The sequence below is a fragment of the Miniopterus schreibersii genome, assembly GCF_964146895.1.
Source record: "Miniopterus schreibersii genome assembly, chromosome: X".
Lineage (NCBI taxonomy): Eukaryota > Metazoa > Chordata > Mammalia > Chiroptera > Miniopteridae > Miniopterus > Miniopterus schreibersii.
Genome location: NC_138104.1, coordinates 27,654,281 through 27,682,179, shown reverse-complemented (window position 1 = coordinate 27,682,179; position 27,899 = coordinate 27,654,281). Strand labels below are relative to the sequence as shown.

Here is a 27,899-nt window from a genome sequence, read left to right as displayed (position 1 = left end):
GTGGAAAATGCTTGAGATGGTCGCCGGGGAGCTGACTTATATAGCCAGAAGGCCCCGCCCCTCGTCCCTGATTGGTCAGCATAGAGCCTCTCTGATTGGTCAGAGCTGCACAGCTCCGATTGGATGGGTAAAGACTCTGTCTTATTGGTTGAAATGGGACGCCAGGAACTCCTTTATAAGGGCTGGCTCAGTTGGCAGAAACAAAATGCAGGCGTGTAGTGTAGCCTTACGCTGCAAGTGCATTTTGCCTGAGAGGCTCCTGTGCAGAAATGGCTGCGAGGCTCTGCTTTTTCTAAAAAAATTTTAGCACAGTTAGCCACCAGGATCCATTCTTAGATCTCAGGGTTCACATCATTTTATATGGAAATGTGCTTCTTTCTACAAAATACTAGTAGGTAATTTTTGAAATCGCGTTCAGTTGGCAAAATAAATTGGCAATCTTGTGTTTTCCTCTGAATATTTAAAAAAATATATGCATCCACAATCTGGAACCACTTATCTAAATACAGATAAAAGAATGAACAGTATGTGACACTGTAAGTTGATTTAAATTGAACAAGTTAAGCACCCTTTCTATGGGAGCATTGGCAGGAATACTTAATTCTCCTTTGAGAGTCAGGGAAGGTTTCACAACGTAGGTAGCGTTTTAGCTGTGGCTTTAAGGATTAGTAAGGGAGAAATGGCAGGGCAGTCCAACCAGAATGCATAATGCAAGCCACAGCACAGAGTACAAAAGACCTCTTCGTGTTCAGCAGCCCTAAGTACCCTGGTGGCCGTTCCTGTAATTCTCAGTGTTTGGTGAGAATTATAGGCAGGGACTATTTTTCTCTGCTTGGCTCATTTTCCCTCAAGTCCATTGCACAGTACTGGGCACACATCTGCAGGAGCTCAATAAATACTTTAAAATTGGGACAGGGTGATCGAATGTGCTGGGAACCAGGGCATCTGGATTCTTTCTCACACAACCACAGTATTACCTTGGCCAAGTCCCTTTTCAAAGGCCTGCAGCTACTGCTTAGTAACGAGCCGCTGATGCAAAGGCTGAGGAGGGGGTTGCCGTGAAGTGCCCCCGGCCCTTTAGCACCTGGAATCCCTGATTGGCGGCGTGGAGGGCGGTGCGGCGGCGGCTGCAGCGCGCAGAGATTCAGTTCTTCCTCCGCTCCAGCAGGGGGCGCAGGGAGCGGCGTCCCGCCGTCCTTCCCCTCCAGGCGGGTGCCAGGCGGACTGCAGCAGTCGCGGGCAGCTAGCACAGTGGGCGGGCCTGGGGCGGCGGCGCTGCGCTGACGAGGCTGGGCTCGGTGGCAGCAGCTGCGGTGACTGGGGCGGCTGCGGAGGCCACTGGGAAACTGACTCGGGGGCCGGCAGGTTGCAGTGGCCTGGAGCAACCTCCTCGGCAACTGCCACATTGCCGGGGCAGCGGCGGGTCGCGGCGATCAGCCTGCTAGTGAACTGTGGCGGGCAAAGCCAGGCGCGGCGGCGACAGTGGACAGGTTGGAGTGGGGGCAGGGGCGGACGTGGGAGCAGCCCGGGACCAGAGAGGTAGCCTGAGCCCGGCCATCTCCAGCCATGTCCGACGAGGCATCAGCCACCACTTCGTACGAGAAGTTTCTGACCCCCGAGGAACCCTTCCCGATTCTTGGACCCCCTCGCGGGGTGGGCACCTGCCCGAGCGAGGAGCCGGGCTGCCTGGACATCAGCGACTTCGGCTGCCAGCTGTCCTCTTGCCATCGCACCGACCCCCTCCACCGCTTCCACACCAACAGGTATGAAGCGCTGCTGGGGGCAGGGGCGGATTGCCCACACCCCTGCCTCAAGTCTGGGACCACTGGGTCACCCCCCGAGCCTGGCGCTCCGCCCAGGGTCTGCACTTCCATTCACCCCTCCCCCACCTTTCTCTCCCACTAGCCAGCATTCCTGGGCCCCTTCCCGCTCCCCCTCCCTCTTTTCACCCTTGCCCTCCCGATTTTCCTTTAGGCCGGCCGGCATTTTACTCTCTTCCCCATTCATCATCTGACCGTAGCGACTCCTCCTCCTCCCTCCCCTCGTCTGTCCTCTGCGAATCCCAAATCCCCACCTTTGATTTTTAGCTGCTCCCATTTCCTTTCACCCGCAAAAGTTTAACCCCTTCCATTCCCGGTAAGTGGGTTTTGAATGGCTCAAAATTAACCCATGGATCTTTTGAAAGGTACTTTTAAAGCTATCTTAATTTTCCCAATTTTTAACCTGTCTCACAACTCTATTTCTACCCTCCCCCCCCCATTTTTTAGCGAAGCTCTAGGAAACCGGACGGTTTTTTTTTTTCTTTCTCTTTTATGAACTCTTTGCCTTCGAGCTTTAGGCCCTTCCAAAATGTTTAAGCTTAAATCTGGAAGATTCCTTCATGTAGCACATGCCTTGGTTTGCTCCCTGGGTGGAAAGATGGAGGGAGGCTTAGGACAGGCTTGCTTAATACAAATTTATTCAGGGGGTGCATATCCTAACTGGTTTTATTAGAAGAGAGTATTTTGGGGAATTCTCTCAAGCAAGCATTTAAGTGTTATACCGAATATGGGGGATTTGAAGATGCTTTAACACTTAGCCCCAACCTTTAATATAGGTAGATGTTTGAGATACATATACAAAGGACTGGGAAGGTGTGTGGAGAAAAGGAGAGCAGGAGAGGGGTTCAGCTATAGAAGTTGAATTAAGGAGTCTAGTTCTGATTTCTCATCCAGTTTATAATATGAGCACGAACAACCCTTCTTTTCACATTTTAATGTCTTTTGTATTTTCCTGGCCATCTCTTAAATCAGTCTACAGATTTACTGAGCTTCTACCAGATACAAGGGATGTATAAAACATGATTCTTACCTAAAAAAGAAAGTTATTATCATCTGGAAGCAAGGTTCTATAGTTAAGCAATTATCCGAAACATCACTACAACATTTTAAAAGGAAGTGGTGGTAAACTGAGGTCCAGAGAGAAAAGACTGAATTCAAGGTCATAAAACTGAGTTAGGCAAAACCAGGACCGCTCCTTTGGAGCCAGTGCTGAAACTTGGAACAGAACTAATGGCTACAGTGTTATAAATGGTGGTTATAGTTTTTTAGACTAACTCACAGAAGCCTATTTAACCCATGCGGTAACTATTACATGAATGTCACATATGCATGAAATCTAGTATGCTTAGGATTGTTTGCATTGGAAAATAGTGTGAAATAATATGTTTGCACATATTTGATACTTACATTTTGCAGCATTGGATTCGGTTAAATACACAGAAAAGTGAAATGATTTCAGTACTAGCTTGCTCTGATAATGAGGTCAAGGGAGTGTAAGGACAGAGGCTGAGGGTAAGCCCTGCCAAAATGGGCTGGGGTGATGGGGGAGTGAAGCAAAGAGAATAATATGTTCCCTACAGCTTTCCCCTCCCCATTTGTTCCTCGTGTTTTTCTTAGAGATGCTGTAAAATCAAGGTTGTTTTGCAGAATAGGGCAGTGAAGATGGAGGAGGAAGTTCCTGTTCAGCCACAGTTTTCCCAAGTCAGGTGTTATTTTTCCTAGATACTGCCTGCTTTTTGAAAACCCCCCTCTCCTCCCCTGCATTTTGCAAGGCTTGGAATGGCAGTAGGAGGTCTAATGTATCTTTCTTTGTATCCTTTTCAGCAGAGATTAGGGGAAGCAGAATTCACAATATTTATAGCAGATGATGTTTCTTCCCCGGGTTACCTTGCTTTTTAAATCTTTTCTCCTTCTGAAATGTTCTGCCTTCTTATCCTTCCTCATGATGGTGTTTGAGAGGACCATATGTTTCCAGTCATTTCTTTTCAGGAAGAAGCAAACAGCTAAATCAGGTATATGGATCAAGTTTAGGGAGTTCTTTTATTTGGAGTTTTTATGTGTCACTTTTTTTTATTCACATCACATCATTCACCAATTCAAGCAACAGTCCAAAAATCATAGCTGTATAGTTGAGTACTGATATTCTGCTTTGGGTTTAGTCATTATAAAAAAATTTTCATTGAAAGTAGAAAGCATGTCAGTGGGTAGACACTTGATTTACCTTTATTTTGCTTCTTCCTTGTTGCCTGATAAGAAAACTGTGGAGATTGTTTAAATAATGCTGTTGATAAGGGCCTTAGTGCTGTGACGATGACAGTTCTGCATCTGTTCATTTATTGGACTCTGGGCTATATTTGCAACCTTCATTGACCAGGAAAGTCAGGCACTATTACTTATGATCCCTAAGGTTGAATGTGTGTAGTGTTCAGGTTAGAGTCACCTGTTACTTAGATTGGTGTATCACTGGTCTAGGTTCAGTGGAAAGTAAATTACATGAACATAGCCAGTTTCCTAAGAGCCTACACTTTTTTAGTAGTATATTTTAGGATTTTATGACCAAGTAGGGTTTGTCTGAAATTTTGGGAGAATAAAATAAATTTCAATAAGCAAAAAGACTTAAATATTTTAAAATTGAAATATCAATATCGATATGGAATATATGGTATATAATGTTAAAGACATTTTTATTTTATTTTATTTTTTTGGTTTTGGGAACAGGATTTTTCTGATGTAGTTGTGGGTTTTGTCTTAGCAGTTATCCACCCCAACCTCCACCATCATCAAAAAGGATGTCATTTAGCAAATTGAGAAAAAGTATAATGTTATTGATAGGTCCTATAATTAAATTGTGAGATAAAGGGGGTTAATATGAACTACTCTACGTGTTATTTTTTTTCATCTTTCGGGAGTATATCCGTAACTTTGACATTGAAAAATTGTGAAAAGTGTTCGGGAGGACAGTGCCTCACTTTTGTACACCCTATTGGCAGGATAGGAAATAAAATACTATGTAAAGCCTGTTACTCGGTTATGTGATTTTAAAGCCCTGTTTACAGTCACAGTAACCAGAAAAACCCCAAGTTGACTGTGTGCTTTTTGTACCACCCACAGTAGAAATCAAGGTGCAGAAGAGCTGTGAGTTGCAGGTGGAGAACCACGTTCCATGAAGTGAGGTTACAGAGGCAAGAGGAATTTGGTTTGGGGACTTGTTGAGACAAGTTAAAAATGGGGATCAGGCTTTGGAGAACTATCCAGGCTAGGAATGTAGATTTGGGAGTAATCAGAATAGAAATTCCAGGAGCATGACATGAATGGAACTGTGGGTTACAAAGGTTGAGGCAGTAGATGAAACTTTTCAATAAATTTAGCTGTGAAAGGAAGGAGAGGAGATGTGGTAATATTTGAAAAAATAAAGTGAAGATTTCTTTTTTTTTTTTTGGCCTTGTTTAGTTTTTCTTTTCCAGGAATAGAGATTTTAGCTCCTTAGAAGCAGCCCATAGGAAAGGGAGAAATTGAAAATACAGGAGAGGGTGGTATGGCAGGAGATGGATGGGATTAACTCAGAAGCCCAAGTGGAAGAAATAGCCTTAACAATGACCTGGAGTGTTTTAATTTTCAGACTGTAGAGGGGGTAGGAGGAATGTGTAATGATCCCAAGACTATTGAGGTCACTGGGAAGAGAGTTAGGGGGGTTGTGTCCTCTGCTCTGACTTGGGACTTGGGGCTCCACAGGAGTAGCCGAGGTCAGGCTTGCTGTATGGGGATTCTGGCGGTGAGTCAGTGATGAATACTCAGGATATTAGGGGACTGGACCCTTAGAGTGAATGGCATAGATTTGGAATGACTTTCATCAGCCTGACAGGAGGATTTTATTCCACAGTACTCACTGGCTGGATTCTCATCCTGAGAGGTAATGGTTAGGTCTACATGAGAGAAAAAGGGCTTCAGAAGAATGTGTATATGGTTCATGTGCTTTTCTTAATTTTACCAAAATACCATTGAAAGTCTTTTGTGTATTCTTAGTGAAAAAGCTTTGCAGATAAATCTTGGCTTTACCTTTTTTAAAAAAAAATTAAAATTTGGGCAGCAAGCCTAGTTACTGAGTTAAACCCCATTTCATTGGGATTCTTTTCGACATTTTTCTTTTAAGGTAGTGGAGAAAGTCTCCTTTGTGAATAATTTTATGGTTATAGCTAGGCTCTCAGTTTTAGGTAGCTTTCTCTTAGCGGAATAAGATGTAAAGGCTTTGTAAATTTGAATAATTTAGTGCTAAGCACGTGCACACAGTAATTATTTGTTACATATTTGAAACTGACAGAACAGTCTAAAAGAATCACAAATTTTTCTATGAAAGCTCACGATAGAAAATTGTAGGCATATACAAAAGTGTATAGACCACTCATGATCCCTTTCGCTAAAGATAAGTGTCAATATTTTGATGTTGTTGCTTTTAATGTTCTTTTTATGTACACATACAAGTTTTAAAATCAGGATCAGGCCATATATATAATTTGTGACCATGTTATTTGCACTTACATTGTGAGTGTTTTCCTTTTCAATAAATAGTCTGAAAATAAGATTTTTATTACTATAAAACACTGTTATTTAATTGTTCCCCATCCTTGGAGTCATGTATTTTTCCCCTTTTTGGCTATTATAATATTGTTTAGATATGTTTGTGTGTACATCTTTTTCCCCAAATTTCTGTTTGGAGAAGGGGATAGATTTCTAGATTACTGAGTCGAAAGGAATAAACATTTTTAAAGCTCTTGATATATATACACTACCAAATGCTTTCCAGAAAAATTATGCCAATTTAACGTTACCACAAGTAGTGGATAAAAGTCCTTCCTGTTTTGTTTTTATCCACATTGCCTTTAACAATAAAAATATTTGCAAATTAGAAGATAATAGAATTAAAAATAACTCTAATAGTAAAACATGCTATTTTTCTGTTTTGTAAATGATTTGTTTCAAGTATGAGCCAGGTTTCACGCCACTGTTAATTATTTTTTAAAAAGAAAAAAGGCTTCTAAGAATATCCAGAACCCTTTTGTATCTGTTATAAAGTCATGGATCTGGAAAACTGAAGAACATCCTGATTTTGCTCTAAGATAACATGAAACCAATAATAAAGTCTGTAAAATTCCTGACTCCCTGGTCAGTGATCTAACCATAAGATTATTAAAAAGATTTTTTTGAAGTCATTATTGCTCATAGAGGGAAATACACATTTCTACCAAAGATTTTCAAGCTGAAAAGGAATTCTCATTAAAAACAATTATCTAACAGCTTTTCCTAGCATATAACACAGTACTTGGTACATAGAAGATACTGACTAAATGTTGGTTGAGTGGGTCAGGGAATAAAGGTTCAAAAAAAGTCATGTGGGATTTGAAGGCACAAGAGAAAAAGTAGTTTGCACAGGACACAATGTAGACAGTTTACTTGTGTCTAGGACAGAATTTACGATTGCTGTTCAAAGCTTTTATATTGTCTTCTTGCATAACACGGGCAATTTGGTGAATTCTACTTGGTATGTTGATTTTTAAAAAATGAGGATACTTGCTACCTAGCAAGCATGTGATGAAATTAGGCAATATTACAAGGTATATCCTTGGATTCTTAGATGAATTTTATAATTTGCCTATTAATAAAAGTTTGTTGACATCAGCTTTTATATTTACTGAACTTTAATGGTTTAGGGTGTATGTTTCTCTGTGTCTGTTTCAGTTATTTAAAATACTTTATCTTTAGCTCAGTGGAAAAAGTGCGATAGAAATTGCTGGGCTGCCCAAATTTTATAAATTAAGAACTTTGGAATTAAGGTTAATCATACAAATTAAGAGAGGGAGTTAAAAAATGAAATACACAATTCAAGAAAAAACTGGATTTAATGAATGAGAAACAACCTAATTATAGGTAAAAGGCTTTTCTTCAGGAAATCATTATTTCAGTACCTTATTAGTATTGAATATACTAAATCACTATCTTAAGGATTAATTCCCTAGGTTACTGCCAAAGCAGTGAAGATTATCGCCTTACTAGAATAAAGCAACTGGAAATTTACAAAAGAAAACAGACTTGTAGATTTCAAGACCAAAAAAAAATAAGTAAATTATAACCCTCCAACAAATATTACACATGAAATGTTAATATTCTTAATGCATAAAGAATTCTTTACAAAACCAATAAGGAAAACATTAATGAAGAGAAAAACGCTGTAGCAAAATAGCTAATAAAATTTTTAATTTTGATGTTACCAGTAATTAAAGAATTAAAAATTGATGTAAAAATGTTTTCTCTCATCAGGTAAAATTTTAGAAATGAAAATTCCAGTGCTGTTAAGGTTGTAGTGAAATGAGCACTTTTATATACTGCTCTGCAGAGTGTAAATTGGTGCAGCCTTTCAGAAAGGTATTTGACTAAGTATATTATGGTCTTTAGAAGTGTTTATATTCTTTGGTTCAGTACTTTCCTTTCAAGTAATCTATCCTGAGAGATTATATATTTGGATAAGTAATTACAAACAAAATATTTTATCTCAGTATTACTTGTAATACCAAAAAATTGGGAACAGCTTAAGTATATATTATTGAAGGAATAAGGTTAAATAAATTATGATACAGTTAACCAATGGAATATTATATAGGCCTTAAATTTTTTTTTTTAAAGTAATATACTTGGGGAAATACTCAGTAGATAATGTTAAGTAAAAGAAAGCTGGATACTTAAATACATGCAGAATGCTGATTCTGTGAAAAAATATATATTCATGCAGGAAAAGGTACCAGAATATTACAGATTAGTTATTGCTGGGTATTATTGGTCATTTTAATCTCCTTAGTTACCCCATTCTTATTCAAACACCTTTGTAATTATCATGTATAACATTGATATGTAAAGGTTTTTAAATATAAGAAACACTTTTGCCCCACTAGCGTGGCTCAGTGGTTGAACATCGACCTGTGATCCCGGAGGTCACGGTTCTGTTCCTGTCAGGGCACATGCCCAGGTTGTGGGCTCGATCCCCAGCAGGGGACATGAAGGATATAGCCCATCCATGACTCTCTCTCCTCATCACTGATGTCTCTCTCTCTCTCTCTCTCTCTCTCTCTCTCCCTCTCCCTCTCCCTCTCTCCCTCTCTCCCTCTCTCCCTCTCTCCCTCTCTCCCTCTCTCTCTCTCTCTCTCTCTCTCTCTCTCTCTCTCTCTCTCTCTCTCTCTGAAATCAATAAAAAGAAAAAAAAGAAACACTTTTGAGTTTCTACCTGTGTACTCTGTTGGTGCTTTTCTCTGCTCTGCAATGACTGCTGTCTTCCTTTAATGATAATAATAGCTGCCATGTAATGAGCGCTTTTTATGTCTGCTAAAAGCTCTATATGCACTCTCTTGCAGTTTTCACAATAACTGCATTTTAAAAATAAGGACACAGGCTTGGAGAGGGTGTGTTTTGCTTAAGATCAAATAGCAGGCAAGTGACAGAGCAAAAATTTGAACTCAGTTTGACCACAGCTTTACTCATAACCAGTATGTTATATGTTTTGCTTATGGATGAAGGTTTTACTTTATCCCTAATTTAAGTAAATTTTTCTTTTAAAATATTGTATTATAAAAATTTTCAGACAGATGCACAGTTAGAGAGACTAGTGTAATGCACCCAATATGCCCATCACCCTGTGCAAGTTATTCACATATGGCAGTGTGCTTTATCAATACCCCTACTCATTTGTCAACCCCATCCTTATTATGTTGAGGCAAATCCCAGACATATTTCATTCATAAATATTTTAGTCCATAGCCTTAAAAGATAAGGGCTCTTTTGAAAATAGTCACAATATCATTATCATACCCCAAATAGACCCCCATTCCTTATAAATGTATTATATCTTTAAATTAGGTGGATTCTGTAATTCCTGTTGTGATTTCTTTTGTGTCCTTTTTTAAAGGTGGAACTTAACTTCTTGTGGAACAAGTGTTGCCAGCTCGGAATGCAGTGAGGAGCTGTTTTCATCAGTTTCTGTTGGAGATCAAGATGATTGTTATTCCCTGTTAGATGATCAAGACTTCACTTCTTTTGATTTATTTCCTGAGGGGAGTGTCTGCAGCGATGTCTCTTCTTCTATCAGCACATACTGGGATTGGTCGGACAGCGAGTTTGAATGGCAGGTAGGTTTTTTCCCTTATATTGCCATCATTATTTCCTAAGAAGTATGAATTTCTCTTGTGATATTTTCATCTCTACCTCAAAGCAAATTTCTCCAGTGTCTATCTAATCCTACAGATTCTCTGTCAGCATTAAGAATTAGATGGAATATGTATCCTTTATTTTTGCTGATGTACCTTTTAGGCTTCTGATACTACTAATATCCTTTTGTAGATTTTCAAATAATTTAATACTTGTAAAATGTTCCCATTATTATATATCATCAGTACCTTTCCATGCATGAATCTAAGCAAATTTACTCTTCCTACATTATAATAGCTTTCATGTCCTGATAGGCATAGCATCCTTATATCACGGTCATGTTATATATCTAAGATCAGAAACCACTATTACCATAAATATATAATTTTGAGTTCTGTTATTAGAAATATAGTTTCTCATTTTGTATTCTTTTTGTATGTAGAAATTTTTTTTTCCTGATAGTGTTTTTTCTTCTTGTAAAATGGCTTTGTGGCAAATTGTTTGGAAATGCTGCCTGATAATGAATGTAGTCTATCAGAAAATATAGATTGTGTTATTGCAATATCCATTTTCTGATTGTGAAAGACAATAACATTTAAAGAAGCTTTTTTTGCATACAGCAAATGTTATATTCAACAGATACTTGAATGCTTAATATGTTTGAAAGCCATCTAAATACTTGGAAGTTGTATTCCAAAGAGGAATGAAATATTTTATTTCAAACAAATTTTATTAAACTAATATAGAATGACATAAAATTAAAAATAAGAGCTTCCAAGTTCCACACTGCTGCGGTTAGCACTTTTAAGAGCTTGTGCAGATACAAGTATGTTTGCATAGAATTAAATCATACGTCAACCACTGTTTGGCCCTGTGCTTTTTTCAGCTAATATATCTCAATCATTCTGATAGCTGCATCATAATTTAGATTGGTTTCAATTTTTTTCTTGTTATAAAAAATGCTATGAGGACAGAAAAAATCCACAACTTCTATATTTTTGTTTTATATAATTTCAAAGGCTTCTGTTTTATGTATAGTTGTAAATGTGATTTGGATAAAAATTATAATTTTTTAAACTTAAAAAAATTAAGATAAAATTTGCCATTTAAATAATTTTACAGTGTGTAATTCAGCAATTTTTAATATATTCACAATGTTATGTAGCAATCACCACTAATTCTAGGACATTTCCATCGCCCATAAAGAAATCCATACCTGTTAAGAGATAGTCCCAACTCCCCCCGGCCCCATCACCTAGCAGTCACTAATCTACTTTCTCTATGGACTTACCTTTCTGGAGATTTCATATAAATGGACTCATATATGTAGCCTTTTGTTTCTGAATTCTTTTACTTACCATGTTTTAAAGGTTCATCCATGTTGTAGCATGTAACAGTACTTTATTCCTGTCTTAGTTAGCTCAAGTTGCTATAACAAATACTATAGTCTGGGTGGCTTAAACAACAAACATTTATTTCTATAGTTCTGGAGGCTGGAAGTTTGAGATCTGAATGGCAGCATAGTCAGGTTCTGGTCAGAGCCCTCTTCCTGGTTTGCAGATGGCTTCGTTTTGCTGTATCTTCATGTGGAAGGGGAAGAGAGAAAAGAGAAAGAGAGCTCAAGCGCACGAGCATGAGAGTGCAAGCAACTGTGGTCTCTCTATCCCTTTATAAAGTCACCAGTCCCATCATGGGGCCTTTCCCTCATGAATTATATATACCTAGTTGCCTCCCAAAGTCCTACCTTCAAATAGCATCACATTTGGGATTAGGGCTTCAAGGTACAGAGTTTGAGGGAGGGGACACAGAAACAGTCCATAGCAATTTCTTTCTGTGGCTGAATATTCCATTGGTTGTATGGATACACCACATTTTGTTTATCCATTTATCAGCTGATGGGCATTTGATTTGTTTCCACTTTTGGGCTGCTATGAGCATTTAGGGACAAGTTTTTATATGGATGTGTATTTTTAATTCGCTTGGATATACACTTAGGAGTGGAATTGTTGGATCATGTGATAACTTTATATATTTAACTTTTTGAGGAACTGCCAAAATGTTTTCCAAGGTGGCTGTACCATTTTACATTTCTGTCAGTAGTACAGTCATGCCCCACTTGACAGGGATACATTTTGAGAAATGCATTGTTAGGTGATTTTGTCTTGTGGACCTCATAGAGTGCACTTACACAAACCTAGATGGTATAGCCTATTACACACCTAGGCTTGTGGTACAGCCTGTTCCTCCTAGGCTGCAAGCCTGTACAGCACGTTACTTTATAAAACAACACAAGATTGAATCCAACACGTAGAAAATAATGCAATCAAGAAGCACGATAAACACAAGATGCATGAGGCTGCTGCCAGAGTAACATGACACTGTTTGACAGCAAACTTTTTTTAATAAGTAGAAAGTACTCTAAAATAATGATAAAAAGTACAGTATAGTAAATATATTAACCAGTAACATAGTCATTTGTTATCATTATCAAGTATTATGTACTGTACGTAATTGTACGTGCTATACTTTTATACCACTGGCAGCACAGTAGGTTTGTTTACGTTAGCATCACAACAAACACATGAGTAGTGCGTTGTGCTTTGATGTTATGACTGCTGAGACATCACTAGGCAGTAGGAATTTTTCAGCTCTGTTATAACCTTAAGGGATTACCCTCATATATGTGGTCTGTTGTTGACTGAAACATAATGTGGCACTTGACTGTATGAAAGTTCCAGTTTCTCCACATCCTTGGAGATAGCACTTGGTATTGTTTGTCTTTTGGTGTAGCCATCCTGCTATTTGTAAAGTGGTATCTCATTGTAGTTTTGCTTTGCATTTCCCTAATGATTAATGATGTTGAGCATCCTTTCATGTGCTTATTGGCCATTTGTATATCTTCTTTGGAAAAATGTCCATTCAAACCAGTTGCCTATTTTTAAATTGTATTGTTCATCTTTTATTGTTGAATTGTAAGAGTTCTTTATATGTTATGGCGACTAGACCCTTATTCTACATGTTTTGCAAAAATGTTTACCATTTTGTGTGTTGTCTTTTCACTTGATAGTGTCTGTTCACTTGGTAAGTGTTCTTTGACACACAAAACTTTTTAATTTTTTTAATTGAATTTATTGGGATGACATTGGTTAAGAGGACTGTAAGGTTTCAAGCGTATAACTCAGTAACATATCACCTGCATGTTGCATTGTGTGCTTACCACCCAAAGTGAGTCTCTTTCTGCCGCCATTTATACCCCCTTTGCCCTCTTTTACCTCCTCCCACCCCCAAAAGCTTTTAATTTTAATGAAGTCCAATCTGCCTTTTTTTTCCCTTGAATGCTGTGCTTATGATGTCTTTTTTTTTTTTTTTTTTTTGAAACACACCACATTGGTTATGCCGATTTTCACTTATTTCGTTTTCAGAGTTTTTTTTTCTTACATTTAGGTCTTTGATCAATTTTGAGTTACTTTTTGTATATGGTGTAAGATACGGGTCCAAATTCATTCTTTTGCATGTAGATATTTCAGTTGTCCCAGCACCATTTGTTGAAAAGGCTATATTCTTTCCTTATCAAATGGTCTTGATACCTTTGTGGAAAATGAATTGGCCATAGATATATAGGTTTAGTTCTGGACTCTCAGTTCTATTTGGTTGGTTGAATATATATGCGTGTGTGTGTGTGTGTGTGTGTGTGTGTATGTATATATATCCTTATGCCGGTACCACACTGCTTTTTTAACTTTATTTTTATTGTTGACACTATTACAAATGTCCCTATTCCTTCCCCCACCTTTGCTCACCTCCACCCATCCCCCCTGCCCTTCCCTCTGGCCGTCACCACACTGTTGTCTGTGTCTATGTATCATGTATATTTGTTCTTTGGCTAATCCCTTCACGTTCTTTCGTCCAGTCCCCCTCTCCCCTCTCCCCTCTGACAGCTGTCAGTTTGTTCCATGTATCCGTTTCTCTGTTTCTATTTTGTTACTTTATTTTGTTCATTAGATTCCACATATAAGTGAGATCATATGGTATTTCTCTTTCTCTGACTGGCTTATTTCACTTAGCATAAAAATCTCCAGGTCCATCTATGCTGTCACAAAAGGTAAGATTTCCTTATTTTTTACAGCGTGTTGTCTTTCATTGTGTAGATGTCCCACAGCTTTTTTATCCACTCATCTACTGATGGGCACTTGGGCTGTTTCCAGATCTTGACTATTGTAAACAACACTGCAACGAACATAGGGGTGCATAGATTCTTTCAAATTACTGTATTGGGATTCTTAGGATACATTCCTAGAAGTGGGATCACTGGGTCAAAAGGCAGTTCCATTTTTAATTTTTTGAGGAAACTCTGTACTGTTTTCACAGTGGCTGCACCAGTCTGCATTCCCACATAGTGCACAAGGATTCTCTTTTTCTCCACATCCTTGCCAGCACTTGCGGTTTGTTGATTTGTGGATGGCAGCCATTCAGACAGGCACGAGGTGATATCTCATTGTGGTTTTAATTTGCATCTTTCTGATTAGTGCTGTTGAGCTTTTTTTCATGTCTCTTGGCCATCTGTATGTCCTCTTTGGAGAAGTGTTTATTTAGGTCATTTGCCCATTTTTTAATCGGATTGTTTGTCTTTTGTTGACTTGTATAAGTTCTTTACGTATTTTGGAAATTAAGCACTTATAAGATGTATCATTGGCAAATATAGGGTGTCCCAAAAAATGTACACACACTTTGAATGATTATAAAGGCAGTGTTTGTACTTCAACTGTGTTTTCAAACTTACAGTAGCATTTTAGGACGAATTTCCTTTGTTCGAAGCTTAGTCTGGCTGAAAAGAACGAAACGTCAATTTAGCTATCAGCTGTTAAAGTGTGTATACATGTTTTTCGGATACCCTGTATGTTCTCCCATACAGTGGGTTCCCTTTTCATTTTGTTGATGGTTTCTTTTGCTGTGCAGAAGCTTTTTAGTTTGATGTAGTCCCATTTGTTTATTTTTTCTTTTGTTTCCCTTGCCCTAGAAGATGTATCAGCAAAAATATTGCTATGAAACATGTCTGAGATTTTACTGCCTGTGCTTTCTTCTAGGATTCTTACTGTTTAGTCACTTACATTTAAGTCTTTTATCCATTTTGAGTTTATTATTGTATATGGTGTAAGTTTGTGGTCTAGTTTCATTTTTTTGCATGTACCTGTCCAATTTTCCCAACACCATTTATGAAAGAAACTGTGTTTATTGTATGCTCTTGTCTCTTTTGTCGAGTATTAATTAATCATAAAGGTGTGGATTTGTTTCTGGGCTCTGTTCTGTTCCATTTATCTATATGCCTCTTCTTATGCCAGTACCAGGCTGTTTTGAGTACAAGGCCTTGCACTATAGTTTGATATCAGGTATTATGACACCTCCAACTTTCTTCTTTCTCAAGATCACACTGTTTTTAACTTCCCTGGCTTTGTAGAAAGGTTTGAAAGCAGGAAGTGTGAGCTCTCCCACTTTGTTCTTTAGCAAGATTGTTTTGGCCATTTGAGGTCCCTTTTGCAATTCCCTGTGAAAGTTAGGATTAGGTTGTCCATTTCTGCAAATAGGGCAGTTAGAATTTTGATAGGAATTGCATTGAATCTGTAGATCGATTTTGGGAGTGTTGCCTTCTTAATAGTACTAAATATTCCAGTCTATGGACATGGGGTGGAATGTCTTATTTAGGTCTTCTTTAGTTTCTTTCAATGATGTTTTGTAGTTTTCAGTGTCCAGGTTTTGTACTTCATTGGTTCAGTATATTCCTAAATATTTCATTCTTTCGATGCAATTGTAAATGGAATTTTTTAAAATTTAATTTTCAGACTGTTCATTTCTAGTGTATAGAAATACAACTATTTTTGTATTTTGATTTTATATCCTGCAACTTTGCTGAACTCATTTGTTAGCTTTAATAGCTTATTTTTCTCTGTGGATTCTTTAGGGTTTCCTGTATTTAAGATCATGTCATCTGTGAATAGAGGTAGTGTTTCTTCTTCCTTTCCAATATGGATAGCTTTTTTTCTTATGTAATCGCCCTGCCTAGATCTCTAGTACGGTGTTGATAAAAGTGGCAAAAGCTGGCATCGTTTTCTTTTTTTCAGTCTTAGCGGAAGAGCTTTCAGTCATATTTTCACCATTGAGTATAATAAATACTAGCTGTAGATTTTTCATAAATGCCCTATAACCTATTGAGGGATTTCCATTTTGTTGCAGTTTGTTCAGTGTTTTTATCTGAAAGGGTATTAGATTTTTGTCAAATGCTTTTTTTTTGCATCTGTTGAAATGATCATGCAGTTTCTCTCCTTCATTGTATTAATATGATATACAACATTGAGTGATTTTTGTATGTTGACTCTTCCTTGCATTCCTGGAATTAATCCTAATTGGTCATGGTATTCTAAACCTTTTAATATGCTGCTGGGTTTTGTTTGCTAGTGTTTTGTTGAGGATTTTTCCATCTGTATTCATAAGGGATATTGGTCTCTAATTTTCTTGTTATGGCTTTGGCCTTGTAAACTGAGTTAGGAAGTGTTCCCTTTTCTTCAGCATAAAATATTGTAATAAGATTTTCTCATTTAACATATAAACTTTTTCATGATCTTCATAATGACTTTTTAAATGACTACATAATGTTCCTGGTACTAGATGTGTCATTTCCCTGTGTACGTGTGTTTAATTTTTTTTCTCTTAAGGTAAGACAGAAGTGAGCATCTTTGTGTGGGTACCTTTTTCAGTGCCTCATTTTTTTAAGCTCACACTTTGTGTTTAAAATCAGACTACAAGGATTCTTAATGAAGTGTAATTGGATGGAGTCCTGATAATTCAGAGAAACAATTTTCTGCTTATTTCATGTGACTTATTTAGAGTTCGTATAATGTTGCAAAGTGGCACTGGCAAGCATTTTTAAATTGCTGACTTCTTCACTCATTTCATGAGGAGTTAGAGTGGGGAGCTGTCCTCAATCACTCACTGTTAATGTGCATGACTGACTAGAACGCTGGAACAAAAATCAGGCCTGCCTTAGTAATGTGTTTTTCCACTTATGAAATTGGAGTGTGGGTACTCTGTTGCCATGGATATTTTCTATTTAAATATGCTGAAAGGTTTAAAATGCTCTCTTGTTTTTGTAGGACCTTATAATGATGAGCAGTAAATTATCCAGGAAGATAATTATAAATGGTGTGTTAGGATTAATATAGACTAAAAATTGTTGACTGTAGTTTAAAAATTCGTGTTACCTCTGTTGTGATTAAAAACTGCATCTGTTTAAATCTTTCTTTTAAACAGATGTTTCAGTTACTAAAGTAAATATAAATGATTCATAGATTCTGGAAAGATAATACTAACTACTTAATAAGGCATGATTTTAACCTTAGAATGAAGTAGCATCTTAGCATTTGAAATAGCCTCAAAGCATTAAGCTTTGCTCATCATTTTCTTTTCTTGCAGTCCTTTCATTATTAAAGATATATGTAACTAGTCTTAGAGCATGAGAAATTATTTTATTGTTGAGCAGGAAAGTATAGAAAATTTAAAGAGTAATTCAACTGTCACACTTGAAACCTAGCGGTGCAATCTGAAATTACATGTCAGCTGTTACAGAAATGAGCTTACTTATAAAATTTTGCTGAATACTGCAGTAAATAATGTCAGAGGTTTGATTTAATTCACCCTATGTGTCACAATTACCGATTATAATATAAATATAGCAGATACCCTTGTCTATGGAAAATATGCAGTGAGAATTACTAAGCACTTTTATCTTGAAACGTATTATCAGGTATAAAATGGAAAATTGCTGGTCTAATAAATATACAGGAGCCCATATAATTAATTGTCATGTACATCTGCTGCTCTCATCCCATATCTCCAGTTGATTACTTCGCATTTCTACTTGGATGACCTTATTATTTAATGCTAACCTAATATATGATGCTGAGTCCTTGATCAGTAATGAAACTTTCAATTGTAGTGCTTCTGTGGGAAAAAAATAAATTCTGCTTTGTGACCTGTCTTAGAGTGTAGTGAAAAATGACTATTATCATTTCAAAGGACACTTGTACTTGCTTCTCTCATAATCACTGCAAACTCCATATCCCAAATTGCATCCTATTCTCATCCCCAAAACCTGCAAGGCAAGACATCCTTGCATAGTTGAAAGCACTGGACTTGTGTCCTACTTTGGACATCACTTTTCCTTATTTGTAAAATGAGGGTGTTAGACTAGAAGATCTATAACATTGCTTCAGGTGTCTTGCTCTAATAACTGAGGTGTTTGAGTGCATCACCCTGGATGGGTTATATGACTGAAATGCTGCTAGTTTTCTAATGGTCTCACGTTGGTCATCTGGCTATTACTCTTATCCATTCAGTTATAAACAGCCTTGTAAATTGTTTTTCATTTGAAGTTTTCTCTGTTCTCATTTTTCTTTCCATTTTTGCTTATCTTGGTCCAAGCCTAGATCAAACAAGAGCTTCCTATTTCCAGTCTTTCCTCATTCTGTTTTGTCCCCACACTGCTTTTCAGCTCATCTTCCCCCAAGACCAGTTTCATCAGGTTGCTTCTACTTAGGAAGTGTTATTGGCTTACTTCCACATAGCATATAAATTTCTGTTTCTTCTGGTAGCTTTCAAATCCCTAGCACGATTTTCTGTTTTAATCGTATTGGTGTCCTGAACCTCATCCTATGTTTTTTCCATCTTTTTTACTAAATTATTCTCCTTTCCTGAATGCCTTTTCCTTTAACCCGCTTCTGCCGTTCTGAGAGACTGACTACCTTGTGAAACTTAACCCAGCCACTTTGGTAGCATATGGCATTCTCTGAGGGTTTGTGCCACCTTTTTTAAGGGTCCAAAACCATGGCAAGAGATGGAAAACGCAAAATATGCCACTTTATTAAGTGTCACCTATGTGCCAGGCATGTTACCTAATTTAATTTAAACCTTTCAACAATCCTTGAGGTGGATGTCATTAACCATAACTTATACGGAGGGTTCTGAGGCCCAGAGAAGTGAACTAACTGCCACAAGATCGTGGAGCTGGGATTTGAATTCTGTTTGGCATCTTTTTCCTTCTCCTTAAAAAAACTGACCAAAGGGTCATTAGTTGCCTTTTTTACAAACACCCCCAACAAACACATAGAGTTAAAGACACAGATTTAAAGTGCTCAATCTAATCTGGCACCTAGCATGTATTTGCTAAAAATTTAGATGGGCATTTTTCTTAAATTTTGAGAGTATAGATATTTTGAGAGTTTCTTTCTCTACCTAATTTATCAAAGGAGCTCAAAGTAGGGTAGGCCTTTCATCTGATGAGTGTCTCATTTTCTTTTAGGAACCCTAGGGAGATCTTTAATGAAGTCTTTCAAAGGGAAAATAGTAAAACATTTTCTCTTTTGACATTAAAGGCTGAAAAAGAGATGGCCTTTATTTGTATGTTCAGTAATCATCCTTTCATGACAGTGAATAGATAACATCGGGGCTAAGAGTGAGCAATTCAAACACTGTTGTTAATGAGATTTTAAAGGAAGTCATACAGATTGTTGGAAGTTACTGAAGCACTTGGACTCATCAGTGACTGTCAAAATGAAAATGTGATTTTTAAGAGCAGTAGCTAACTTAGACAGTTTCCTTCTAAACATTGAGGTCACCTTGCATGGTGATCGACCCTATTTTTGTGGCTTCATTCCCCTCTTCTTATGCGATTGACTCCCCAATGCTTGGTCCTGTGTAGCTCTCCTAAGCTTTAATCCTGCAGCTTCAACTTGCTGCTAGATCTTTCCATTGGTGACCTGTCATCTCAAACCTAACATTCATAGTTTGCTATGTTGTATAATTGTATGTTTATGTTGTATTATGTTCTCGAGTATAAAGTTCTTGTGTGAGGATCATGACTTACACTGCTTTGAATCCCCTGTACCTATTATAGTGCTGTGGGTACAATAGGAAGCCAAATACATGTGATTACAGTAATTTCATGGCAAAAGTAGCTTTTCTCTTTTGGTAACTTCAAAAGCCTGGTCGATATTCATCCAGAGTTCAGATATAATTGCAAAGTCTATGGAACCAAACAACAACTAAAAGGTCCTGTTTTGTATCTTGTAAAAACAAAAGCATTGTCTTAAAAATTGTTACGTAGTCCTTGCAGAAGAAAAGATTTTATCTTTTTGATGAATGACTTAAACACATTTATTTAAACTTAAACCCTGTCTGAGTTTTGGAGGTGATAAATGTTTATTACCTTGATTGTGGTGATGGTTTCAGCGTAAATGCATATGTCCAAACTCATCAAATTGTGTACATTAAATATGTTATAGTTCTTTGTATATTAGTTATAAATCAATAAAGCTGTTAAAAATTCATTCTAACTGGCTTTTGATAGGCAATACAAAATTGTAGCACATATTTTTGCTGTTCACCTCACTTTAAACATTTGATTTTCTGCATATTAGGCTTGCTTGCATTTCTCCTTTGCCTACACGTTGTCTCTTACCTTTTTTCCCTAAGTTTTCTTTTATAATCCTTCTGGTCTTTAAAGTGCTTTGCTTTATATTAAGGACATATTTTAAATTATTTTCATTATCTCGAGGTTGTTAGTACAGACTTGAGAACAAAGACCATGATTTATTTGTCTTTAGGTTGGCACTATGTCTAGCACAGTATCTGGCAAAGAGCCAGGTAACAGCAGATCACTCAGGTCTCCTGAGATGGAGACCAGAGCTCCTTTTTCATTATGAAAAAGGGCCCTAGCCTGCATTCACATTATGAATTAAAAAACTTGATGATGATTGACTCTTAAGTTCGCACTTTAACAGGTCTTGATTTTAAGCTTTTGGAAAATATCTCCCATTGAATAAGTGACTGACTATATACAGAGTATATTGATGCTGCTGTACTGCCTAAAATAGGAGTGAATCGGAATTAATGTCTTCTGATTCTGTATTTATCATTAGTCTTTGATTAAAGTAATTTTTAATAAATACAAAATATGTTGTGGTATTTTAAATGTATTTTTAAAAATATTTTTCTTTCCCTACCCCCTTCTCCTTATTTTTATAAAGTTACCGGGCAGTGACATTGCCAGTGGGAGTGATGTGCTTTCTGATGTCATACCCAGTATTCCAAGTTCACCTTGCCTGCTTCCTAAAAAGAAAAACAAGCATCGGAATTTAGATGAGCTTCCTTGGAGTGCAATGACAAATGATGAACAGGTAGAGATCTTGGCATTCTTAATTAAAAGCATATAAGTGGAGAATATGTGAAGCTCAATTTATTGCCTGTTTAAGGTCACAGGGTAAATATGGATTGCTTAGTGAATCTGAATTTGAGCTATAACTAATTGCTTTATAGGGAACAAATATAATATTAAGTGCTTTGGTATTTAAAACACATTATAAATGACACACTAAACAGTCAGGTTTTGGCATTGATCTTGCTTATTATAATTTTTCATCACATAGGTGGAATATATTGAGTACCTGAGTCGTAAAGTCAGTACTGAGATGGGTCTTCGGGAGCAACTTGATATTATTAAAATAATTGATCCTTCTGCTCAAATCTCTCCTACAGACAGTGAGTTTATTATTGAACTTAACTGTCTCACAGATGAAAAACTGAAGCAGGTATGTATAGAAAATACAGATTGTTCAGCTATTAAAAATACCATTGTTTTATAACATGTATACTGAATAATCATATGTAAATGCATACATAATTAAGGTAAAAAATCACTGCTGTGACATGTAATAGTAGAAAAATGATGGTAATATTTGAGAACACTTTTTTAAATAAAGATTTTTTTTTATTGATTTTTAGAGAGAGAGGAAGGGAGGGAGAGAGAGAGAAATGTCTGTGTAAGAGCAAAACATTGATCAACTGCCTCCTGCATGCCCCCTACCAGGGATCAAGTCCACAACTGGCTCATGTGTCCCGACCAGCAGCCTTTTGGTACACGGGACAATGCCCAACCAACTGAGCCAAACTGGCCAAGGTGAGAACACGTGGTTTTAAGAGGTTTTATGTACATCTCACTTGGCAGGATCATGTGGGTCTAGAACCTGCTTTTTAGTTGTATAGGCTTTGAAACTTAATTTCACTACATGAGGGGTGGTTACACTAAAATATAGATTTATTCTAACTCAGCTTAGAAAAGATTGATCGACAGAATGAAAATACTGATTGAGAGGTATGCTTGAATGAACATCTGAACTTGAAGGATTTGAGTAGTCTTACGGAGTAATTGAGTCTGGCTAGGATAAAATGTAATTAATTTTTCCTTCTGCTATTTTGAAATACACATTTCTGTTATCTTCTAAATACAGTTTTTAGTGCTCTCTTTTTCGCTGGTACATAGCTAAAACGTTCTACTTTTTAAATTTTTTGCATTTATCATTTATGAAATATTTTTCTCTTTTCAGTATGTCTCTCAACAGACTTACTATAATTTTCTATATTCCAGCCCATTTTTCAATAGTATGGTAAATAGATGCCTTGCATTTGAAGGCAGGTACCATAGGCCCCTAGCTAAGCTTTATGAGACACCCTAATGTTAGATATAATTAGCATTTTACATAAATCATCTTTAGTGGAGACCTTTTAAAAATCTCATCTATATTATTTTATTGTTAGTTTCTCTCTCTGACTCTTATTATCCTATAATCCTAAATTCTGGAGGCCAGTAGCCTTTCATTTACTGATTATATTTTGTGTGCTTTTAAAATCTGACTCCATTATATGTATTCTAGAATTTTGAACATTGTCAAGAGATTTCTTTTTGTCCTTATATTCTACCTATGTATATCTGTAACACTTTTGACAGTCCTTTAACTTAAGTACACCATTCTTCTTTTCTCCGGTATTTTGAGGGTAGAACCTCAAGTAACAATAGTAACCAGTTTTTATCTGCGTGTTCCAAGGTCAGAAACTATATCAAGGAGCATAGCCCTCGCCAACGGCCTGTAAGAGAGGCCTGGAAGAGAAGCAACTTTAGTTGTGCAAGCACCAGTGGAGTGAGCGGTGCCAGTGCCAGCAGCAGCAGTGCCAGCATGGTCAGTTCTGCAAGCAGCAGTGGGTCCAGTGTTGGAAACTCTGCTTCAAACTCCAGCGCCAACATGAGTCGAGCACACAGCGACAGCAACTTGTCTGCAAGTGCAGCAGAGCGGATTCGGGATTCAAAAGTAAAACATTTAATACAAAACGTTACCTTTCAATATTAACACTAATACCCCCTCATATGAATTTTTTGAAGAGTTAAACTTATCCTGCTATTTAGATGCCCAGGGGCTTTGGTTTTAATTTTTTGTCTTACATTCTTTTATTTATTATGTATATGCAGATCTGTTTTTTGTACGATATTTGGTTATACAGTGGTACCTCGGTTTTCGAATGTAATCCATTCCAGAAGACCGTTCGAGTTCTGAAACTTTCGAAAACTGAAGAATCAGCAGCCAACAGCTGGGCCTCAGGATCTTGCTCTCAGCGGGAGCCGTGTGGCGTGTTCCACTTCCAAGGCCTGTTCGAAAACTGAAGCATTTCCTTCGGGGTTTACAGCGTTCTAAACCGAAATGTTCATCAACGGAAATATTTGAAAACCGAGGCACCACTGTACCAAATAATCATACCAAGGCATTCTATTGGTAATCTTCCCTAAATCTGTGGTGACTGCATAAGGGGGTAGGGTTGGCAAGCAGGTGGTTCAATTGAACAATTGAACAAAACCTTCTAGGCTGAGTGCTTTGAAATACTGTTGTGACCTGCTGCGATATCATTCAATTTTATCTGATTTTTGTGTCTGTTTTAAGTAAGATAAATTGATGGAAACAATGAGTGAGTCTCAGGATTGCAATAGTGACTGTTAACTCACTTGCTGAGCGCATCTCACTATATTGCTGATGTTGCTGTCTATTAACTCCTAAGAAAGTTCTGTCTGTTTTTTGTGTATGTTAAATGTTTTGTTAATGTTTTAGTCTTAAATGTTTCTTCTTAACCCTTTTATAAAAATGTAATAATGCTTTCTCTAATTTCTGTCTACTGTTTTCACAAATGAAAAAAGTCTGGCCTGGCTGGGCATGGCTCAGTGGTTGAGCATCGACCTAGGATCCAGGCGATCAGGGTTCAATTCCCGGTCAGGGCACAGGCCCGGGTTGTGGGTTAGATCCCCAGTCAGGGGCGTGCAGGAGGCAGCCGATCAATGACTCATTATTGATGTTTCTATCTCTCTCTCTCCCTCTCCTTTCCTCTGTCTGAAATCAATAAAGATATATTAAAAAAGAAAAAGAAAAAAAGTCTATAATACTGAGCATATAAAAATAGGAGTGTAAGTATATGTATGGTTCTGTGACGCTTAGCAGGGGAGTTCAGCTCTTGCAGCAGTGGTCTGGAGTGAACTTAAGGAAGATAGGGGTATCTTTATAACTCTTTGGGAGCCCAGTGGTGACTAGACGATACACAATGATTTCTTCTCTGGCTTTTACCGAAGTAACAGAAATGTAGCCAGCTTTGTTGGTTGCCAAGGGATTCCTCTGGATCTGTGGTCATTCTTTTTTAGCAACGGTTCACCAGTGACAAGGAATAGAGTGCCCACTGCATTTCTAACGGGCTTTTAAGAAAGTATTTGCCTAATATGGAAAATACATTATTTTTTTTTTCCAGTCATGGTAAAACTGCTAGTGCTTTTGAATGAAAGGCACATTAGAGATTTTGGAGATGTTCTCTACATTTGTGTTCAGTATTGTTTACTATGTGTTCACTCTGCACTGACACCAATGTACCTTAATTTGATTTCTAAATCTTTGAAACGATTAGTTATCCATAACTAGTTAAAATGATCAAGTTTCAACCTTCCCTTATCAGAAGATTCACTGGTCAAATACCATAAAAATAGACTCTTGAAGAATAATTTTCAAGTCTAAGCCAGAGGCTCACTTACTGGAAGCAGGATCATACTGCAGAGGAATTTGAACACCTCTAAAAATTCTGAAAATACAGAACTTGGTCTGTAAAATACTTTGGGGTGGACATGCCTGAACTAAACCTTACTGATTTAGAAAATTTTATTTTGACAGAAGCGATCCAAACAGCGGAAGTTGCAGCAGAAGGCCTTACGCAAGAGGCAGCTGAAAGAACAGAGGCAGGCTCGGAAGGAGCGGCTCAGTGGGCTCTTCCTTAACGAAGAAGTGCTGTCCTTGAAAGTAACCGAGGAAGACCACGAAGCAGATGTAGATGTTTTGATGTAATAAGGGTGAAGTTATCAGCATTCTTTCTAAGCATTAAAGCATTCTATTCTTACTCGTTTACATGCATCTTGACCAAACTTTTGGTTAGGGCTGTGCTGATGTACCATTAATAATTTAGGCCAGTGGTTCTCAGCAGGTGGTCCCTGGACCATCATCTTCAGCATCACTTGAGAAGGTGTTAGAAATGCTTACGACCGGGCCCCACCCCAGACCTAGTGAATCAGAAACCCCAGGGGAGAGTCCCAGCATTGTGCTGTAACAAGCGCCAGGTTCTTCTGTCGTGCACGCTAGTTTTAAGAACCACTGATTCAGTAAATCTTTTGACTATTTAAACTTTAGGGTGGTTAAGTAGGTTTTTTCAAATAGTAACTTTAAAGTTTAGAAGATTTCAAGGTACTGCTGACAAGTAGTTTATTATGTCAGTATATGTACATGTGTAGAGATCATAATTCAGTTTCCTTAATGTTATGATTTCTTAGTTTACTTTTTCTAAAGGGCCACAGCGTAATTCTCAGTTTCTAGTGGAAGTCTTTTTTTGAGGTTGTGGGGATGGAGTGTGGACTGCTGTTTACAATAGTGCCTTCAATAGGTTTAGTTCTATCTGTTTTCATTAATTATTAACTCAGAAGTGTAAAAACAGGCCCTACTATCTTTCCTGTTAGGTTTGGTTTTGTTTTTCACTTTATGTACATTTAGAATCCTTTCTGTAAGTGATGACTACTGAGGAAATAGTGTTACTAAGAGCTGAATTTTAGACTCGATGCTATGTTGATTAATATTCAAATGAGAAAGCAATTAAAACAACTCATTCTACTTTTTAAGTGCTTTCTGAAGTTTAAGGCTGTGAAACTGTCTTAAAGGCAGAAAATATCTCAAGTTCTTTTTGGAGGTCTTTTTTTTTTTCTTTTTTTCAGCACAGCTCTAATTTTAAAATATTTGGTATAACAGCATCTGGCATGTGAACAGGTTAATGTTCAAAATTAACTAAAGGAAACCCTTACAGTTCTGCTAACCTTCCCTATAAAACTTTAGAAATACATAAAGCAGTGATATATTAGAAAAGAAACTTAGGTTGTTGGTGGTTAAAGTAGAACTAATTTTAAATGTGAAATCATGGAGTTTCTTTAAATGCTTTCATGGAGAGTTTGTTATGAACATTCAAAGTAGTGTGACTCCTTTTCTTCTACCACACATCTTTAATCATTCACATGGGCTAACGAAGGTGGAAACTGATACTACTGACAATCAAGCTGCTTTCTGATTTTCATAATTTTTATTTTATTGTAGATAACTTTTGGAAGGTAATCATGATACTATAGGAGTTGCAGTCAGTATTTTTAAAACTGGAGTCAGAAGTTGATGGGAATTTCTACTTTTTTTTAACTTTCTAATTATAGCAAGTAACTTGTTAAGATAAAGATTAATGACTTAAATTATTAATTTAAAATTCTTAATCTAAAGGCGTAACCTTTGCTTATAGTCATGTGTTTTGAAAATTTGATTTCATTTTGGTTCCTTGAAGATTAAAGAATTGAAACTGAGGATAAAAATTGATATATTGCAGCTTTGCTGAGGTCTATAACATTTTGAAGACCATTATACTTTAAAATGTTACTAAAATAAAAAATAAAAGTATATATGCATATATGGTTATCAGGTGGAATAGTTTTTCTGACTTTCCTCTTACCCCTCTTTGGTGCTCCTAACCAGCTTAGAGAGCCCAAAGAGAGCTTGGGGATAGACCCCAGAATTCTCTGAGGAAGGTGGAAAGGTAAAACTCATGTTTTCCCTTTCAAGTATAGGGAGAGTAAATGGAGAGAAGAGCAAATACAGCTGAATTTTCTGTCTGCTCTTAGCAAAAGCAGATTCTAGCGAATGATTGTTCTCTTTATCTGCTATTCAAGAAAACAGGCCCCTTTTGGAGACCACAGAGCAGAATTTATCTGTTAAACACTTTGAAACAGTTTACTTGACAGTGACCAGTAAGAGAAAATCCTAAACAGGGTTGTGATGTAATAAAGCGAATTTCTCTACTCTCCCAACAATCACATAGTCTTATTACCTCAGATTTAACTTAGGTCACTATTAAACAAGTTTACCAAAGCACCACAAAGCCAATTTTAAAAGTATATAAAGGTTTGAGAGTTTATAGTAAAGTGCACCATGAAATTTTGTGTAAATCTGGGTGAACTGTCTTTATGGTACTATAAATTAGAGATAGCTCATAAAGTGGGTTTGGAGGAGATTGAAATACTTCCTTTGATTAAAAGAAAAAAGTAACACAACTTGGGTTTGCGTATGACTGAAGAGGGAGATTATAATGTTTTTTTCCATTCCCCTTCAAAAAAACCCAGCAGAAAAAGACAAAAAGTTCTGTTGTCTTTGTTAATGTGCTATACCCTTGTTCTAATGCCTCGTGTAGATAATTTAAATTTGAATTATTTCTTTCTTGGAATAAATAATAACTTATTCAGTCTGTTATATCTCTGAGTTCAATTTAAAACAAACCCAACTCTGTTTTTTTTTTTTTCTTTTTAAATATAAGCCCCAACTAAGCCTTGTTAACAGAGAACATGATAAAGTCCCCTCAGATTTTTCCAGAAACATTTTATTAAAGATCTTGTATGTATGTCAATTATATTTC

At 37.1% G+C, this 27,899-nt stretch overlaps 1 protein-coding gene across 1 annotated transcript; it reads left to right on the top strand.

The window, feature by feature from the left end:
• Window positions 1–1,231: 1,231 nt before the first annotated feature.
• FAM199X (family with sequence similarity 199, X-linked) lies at window positions 1,232–27,899 on the top strand. Its single transcript, XM_081126614.1, has 6 exons — window positions 1,232–1,763; window positions 9,769–9,988; window positions 21,083–21,232; window positions 21,482–21,643; window positions 22,937–23,197; window positions 25,085–27,899. Exons 1-6 carry the CDS (start codon window positions 1,567–1,569, stop codon window positions 25,253–25,255), a joined length of 1,161 nt encoding a protein of 386 aa, XP_080982740.1. The 5' UTR covers window positions 1,232–1,566; the 3' UTR covers window positions 25,256–27,899.